The 6110-nt window shown below is 36.9% G+C and overlaps 1 protein-coding gene across 2 annotated transcripts in view; it reads left to right on the forward strand.

Annotated features, from left to right (window-relative positions):
* The window catches only part of LOC146390307 (protein NLRC3-like), a 28270-nt gene extending 26393 nt beyond the window's left edge, over positions 1 to 1877 (forward strand). For both annotated transcript variants that reach the window (XM_084923359.1, XM_084923358.1), the window contains one exon: positions 14 to 1877. In XM_084923359.1, coding sequence (XP_084779485.1) covers positions 14 to 531 — 518 coding nt within the window. In that variant the 3' untranslated portion in view covers positions 532 to 1877. The remainder of the gene's footprint in view (positions 1 to 13) is intronic.
* The last annotated feature ends 4233 nt before the right edge of the window (positions 1878 to 6110 follow it).

A 6110-nucleotide genomic window follows, 5' to 3' on the forward strand; every position in this document is an offset into this window, starting at 1 on the left:
TTCTTATTTCCAGATGCCTGTGAACTCACTCTGGACTCCAACACAGCACACACAAACCTGCTTTTCTCTGATGGGAATAGAAAGGTGACCTGGATGGAAGTTGACCATCCACATCCTGATCCCAAAAAACAGCAGGTGCTGTGTGAGCAGAGCCTCAATGGGCGCTGCTACTGGGAGGTGGAAGTGTTTGGCTTTCTATGCGTTGGGATTACAATCAGAAGAAGAGGCACAGAAGGAAAGAAAAATGAGTTTAAGATGGGATACGATGACAAATCCTGGTGTCTGGTTTTCTCTGATGATGGTTTTTACATTCTGCACCGTAACAAGAAAGTAGACGTGCCTTCAGCTGGGTGGCGCTCCAGTCGGGTGGGTTTGTATGTGGATTGTTCAGCTGGCACGCTGTCCTTCTACAGGGTTTCTAATGACAGCTGCATCCTCCTTCATAGCTACAAAACAGCCTTTAACGAACCCCTTTATCCTGCTTTTGAGCTTCACTCTCAGTCGTCTGCTTCATTTTGTCAGCTAACCTAAGTTTCACCTGCACCTGCAAGTTCTGTCCATCAGTTCCACACATTAAACTGCTTTTACGAGTATCCCATTGTTTTTCCATGTTGTCCTAATGAAGTTCTAGGTCATGTTTCACCTATTGTAGCTACATGGTATTCTTTATTTACTCTATCTTTTTCTAATATTTTTTTAATGATCTGAAACAGTTAAGTGTGACAAATATCCCCCACAAAAACCCAAAAACTAAGAAATCAGAAAGGGGGAAATACGTTTTTCTGTGCATTGTAACTGCAATTTGCACTCTTGCTGATGAATCTGTTTGGTAGATTTACATAATATTTTCAACTACTAAGTCATTCTTCAAACAAAAAACTGTTCCAACGTCTCCAATGTGACAATTGGTTACACTTTCCCTGTTTTGTATTTCTCTAAATGTAAAAATTAATATTTTATGTTTATGTTGCTTGTCAGAAACAATGTCAGCATTTTAAGTTATGGTCAGTTCTGTTTCATGTATTTTTTGTAGAACTTATTTGTATTTACTACAAACTCAAAATCAGGTCTAAACCTCTGAACTCCTAATCTGTAACTTTGAATTAGCAATTTGCTCACTTTGATAATTGAACATAGTGCTAAGAAAAATACATTCAATGTAAATGAGCATGATTTCACAATTACAAAGTAGGAGATTACATTTTAAAAAACTGACTAACAATGCATAAATTTATGAGTACAACCATCTACAGCTGATTTAAGTAAAGAGCAAGAAGATGTACAGAGGAGAACACAACCAGTAGACCCAGAACATGCACACTTTAAACAGAACGTTTCTAACCAGATGGTGGAGCCGAACTCAGGACTACTGTGAGGCTTGCTACTACACCACCATGCTGCCCACATTTGACATGCAGAATGTAGAAGCTGGTGTCTGTATTAATTTTCTTTTGTCTTCTTTTATTTAGAATTTACCTTTCTCTGTTTTAAATCAAAATGTGTGTGGCAACTCTGAGCATCTTTTACAGCCTTTTCACTACAAATCAGGTGTGTGTGTGTGTGAGAGAGAGAGGCTGTTTCAAAGGCGTTTAGTTTCTGTCCTTTATTTTTACTTAGCTTGAAGCTTGTGTGGAACAAATACTGTTTAAGTTAACAGAAGTCTTAGTATCACAGGTCTGCAATTAACACAAGCGAGGGATTTAGTATTTTATTAAATGAATGTTAGATACTGGTTGGCATGTTATGGTCTGACAGTGAAAAATAACCAGAATTCAAATGTGAGGTGAGACTATTAGATGTGATTCAACATGTACAAACTGGTGTCCTGTTTTAGATCACAAATGGCTGCTTATTGAAAAATAAAATGTTTTTTTAAATTTGCAGTGTAAAGCAGAAGTTTCTAATAGGTTTGTCTTACTGATGCTCATTAAGGAATAACTTCAGACGCTGTTAAAAAAAACTAGTTTCTCCTATTACCGACACACAGAGGTCTGAGGGATCTTCCAGGAATTATGCCGCTAATTTCCAGAGGCCTAATTGGGCATTATCTCTTATGTTGAACATAACCTGGTCCACAGCTGGGCTGTTGTGGAGCACAGAACAGGTGCTACAAAGCACACCTGTCACAACAAAGCCCAAGTCACTTCATCAAACAAGCTTTTTCTTTTCACAGTTCAGCATGCATGTAGTCTACTTGCTTATACATGCCATCTATACAGGAAATGCATCATTTGAAAGAAACACACAAACACCACCTGTCATTTTAATCTGAGAACATAAAAAACCTCCTTCATTAATCCAACCATATTATTATTGACTCATGTTTCCTATAGGTCACTAACCGTGTTAATGAGGGAGTGACTTGGCCTGAGAGTAAAGGGTGGGGCAGTCTGCCTCACAGCTGCTCTCAGCAACACCAACCCACCCAGAGAAAGGGGGGGGGCTCTTTATCTGTTCAGCACAATAAAAGCCTTTTACATCAAAGGAAACAGAACAGAAGTTAGAGATCAGATCCCACGATATCATTCACCAAACTCCAACCAAACCTCCAGAGAAAAAACAAACAAAAACAATTTAGTCCTACATAAAGGCTAATGTGGGACCTACCTGACACTGGGACACTTCAATACAAGACAGGTAAACTGAGATCAGAGTAATGAGTCACATTGCAAACTTATCAGCTGCTTTTACCATTTTTAATTCAGTTTTTATACAAATAAGCAAAACTGCAGTAGCTTCACAGCACAACAGGGGGCCCCAGCCCACTGTATGAATCACTGTCAGGTATATTTACTGGTTTGGGATTCAGTTGTTATTTAAAAGTTTTATTTAATGTTGTTTTTAACTCCCCTGTCATTGTGACAGTGCACATTGTCTCCACACCTCTCCTAATAAACTTAGCATTATAAATACATATGTCCTCAATACATTTGTGGGTTGAGCAGCAGAGTATATGTGGGTTAGAGCCATGGAAAACTTGCCACATTTTCTCTGCCAGTACTAACTGTATTTAGGAACACGTTAAATTCTGAGTTTCCCTCATATCTTCAAACTTATAGTTTGCCTAAAGTGGACATTAGATTGGAAATTCATGTCCTATAAACACAACAGAAAACTACAGTCAAACTGAACTTTTCAGACCAAAACAGAAAATGAAGTTGGGTAATTTAAAAATATTACATCAACACATATCTTTAAGTAATCATTTAAAAAAAAACTGACATAGTTTTACGGTCATCCAAAATCATTGTTTCTTATTGGTCCACATAAACAAAGTACAAATAACTTAACATGGGGCAGTACTGTATGATGTCTTGGCTAATTTATGAATCTAGCTGATGTTCTCTGCTTGAAGTAAAAAGGAAATTTTCAGGAGCGTGTTTTAGTTTGAAACAATTAAACGGGACCCTATAACACCTGAGCCGAGGGCAACACAGGTACTTTTAGGGCTCGTTTATAAGTTTTAATTTTTGTTAAGGTCCTGCAAAGTACTGGATTTAGATATCTCTCAGAACTATGAAACCAGCTCAACCTTTCAGGAACAGGTCTTCTGATCCCTCCCCACACTGATCAACATGTTTTTGCCTTTTTATGCTACAAGTTGCTGGAATAACCTACTGACTCGTGTTAGGCGTTTTCCAATATTAGCAGCATTTCAAACAAAAGTTAAAAGCACAGTTTAACCTTTTCAGTTGTCTTTCCTGGTCTTAATTTGCATTTCATGTCATTTCTATTTATTTCATTTATTGTTGTTGGAGAGTTTTATTAATTTTACTGGTGTTAACTAATGTTGATCCTTAGTTAATATTTCATTTTATTTCTACTTCTTTGACTGGATTAAATTTTGCTCCATCATTCTAACGGGTCTGTTGTTTACTCAAAATCTCAGTTTGTTAAATTTCAGTTTTTGGGTTCATGTGTGGGTCTTTATTCTTATTTAATGCTGCCTTCTGTCAGGGTTCCTGGGTCAGTGACCCAGTGTTTTCAGTTGTGTTCATGTTCAGTTTATTTTGCCACTTCCATGTTCTCACTTCCTGCTTTTCCTGTGTCAGCTCGTCTCGTGTCATTAGCCAGATTGTATTCAGCTGTGTACTCACCGGTCTCTCATTATCATCCTCATCAGTCTATGTATTTAAGCCCTCTCTTCCCTTCAGCCCTTGTCGTGTCATTGATGTTATGTTGTCGTTTCCGCCTGCGTTCAGCCAGCCAGCCATTCAGTCTTTCCGTCAGTCCTTCAGTCAGTCGTCCAGCCAGCCAGCCAGCCAGCCAGCCATTTCCTACCTCTGTTCTGTTCATCCACTCCTTATAATAAACCTTCACCAGTCTTCACCTACCTGCGAGTCCTGCGTTTGGGTTCCTTCTCCCTCGCCTCCACACAACGCCTGACACCTTCATGTTTTTGTTGATGCCATCTGTTCTTAATTATTCCTCCTAATGTGTGCCTGGTGAGTTAGTTTCAGGCTTTCTTAATGGTTTTATAGCTCCAGCCTGCTTCACTGACTCCCACAGCTGTGTCCACCACAGCTTCATCAAATATTAAGATTGAGCAGAATTATTTATTACTTCTACCATTATAATCATTCACTATTACTTATTTATAAGCCGTGGTTCTTACAATAATCACTTTGCAATTAAGTGTTGCAGACCTTTTTGTGAGTTATATATTTAGTTATTATTGAGACTCATGTTGCAAACATGAGTTATAAAACTGCATTAAAAGGACAGTAAGCTGTACTGTGTATGGAGTAGTACAGGAAGTGAAAGAAAAACACAAATACAGAAAGAAGAACATCTATAGTTTTCCTCTTGGTCTACATTATCATCTACATCTGTGTATTTAAACGTAACTAAATCTGTTTAAATGAAAAACCTAAGTTCCCTCTGTTATTAAAAAAATCTGATCTCTATATAAAACATCATTAATGTTGTAATAAAAAAACGTTTTTCTCAGCTGCTTCAGTCCTTTTCGGGGCCTCTTATTTAAAAATTAGAGTCTTCAGTAAAGTTTGTTACTTCAGATCATCAGAGCACATCAGATGTTTCAGGAAATTAAGGCAAAGTAGTAAGTAGAAATGGTTGTGTATGTTTTTATGAGCAAGACAGATAATGTTTCTATTGTCTGCATGCTATCAAATATATTAGCATTGATTTGTAGCTGTAAGCCTGTTATGCTGCACGGATCTGTGGCTGAAGTGACACGATGTCCAGTGATGCCCTGCACATGCAATATAGTCACATTTTTTGTTTGCTGGGTGCAGCACTGTGCACACTTTAAAGTAAATATTGTTTTCCCTCACAATATATGCAAATGTAAGAAGTCTTTGTCTTTACAAATGGGAAACATGTGCTTTAAAAATCAGTGTCTTGAGATTATTCCGTTACATAATCCAGTAGAGCAGGCTTTCAGCCTCAGGGAAAAGTCGGACTTTAATAGACGTCATATGGGTCTCACAGCCTTTTGTAAGTAATCCTTTGCTAAGTGGCTGGTACTTTCTGTTAAAATGCTACCACCTTGTGGTGAAAGTTTTCATTCACTTTTACAGACGTTTTTCAGAAAAAAAAACCTTAGATTTGTCTAAGAATAGTAACGTTTTTCATATTTACTACATTTCGAAATAAATAAAGAAATCATGCTTCTTTGCCAACACTGCTTTTTGCCAGTACCCTCGATCTTTAGATTGACTTCAGTGAAATTTAAATTGGGATTTTTAGTGGCTATTTTTAAGCTTTTAAGCTGCTACATGTTTTATTCACTATGAAAATAAAGAACTTTCGAGTCATTTGCACAGACATGTACTCGTGGTGCCCTTTCTAGTTTGCAGCTATTCTGTGTTAAACATGTAAAATATAATTTAAAAAATATATAAAAATTAGAAACAATTTACATCATTTTAGAATTTCCTAAAGACAATTAAATGAATGGTTTTGTAAGTTCATGCACCAAATAATTATAAATCGTACACTAAATGATCCAGTATCCATGTAGATTTTTGTAGATTTTTTTTAATCCTTGAATCTATCCATGTAAAATTTTTGTAAAAAAAAAATGTAAAAAAATGTAATCCTTGAATCTTGTATATAAAGAGCAATATTTTTTAATGACAATTCGC

This window comes from Perissodus microlepis, chromosome 3 (assembly GCF_051167445.1).
Source record: "Perissodus microlepis isolate ML-2025 ecotype Zambia chromosome 3, ASM5116744v1, whole genome shotgun sequence".
Taxonomy (NCBI): Eukaryota; Metazoa; Chordata; class Actinopteri; order Cichliformes; family Cichlidae; genus Perissodus; species Perissodus microlepis.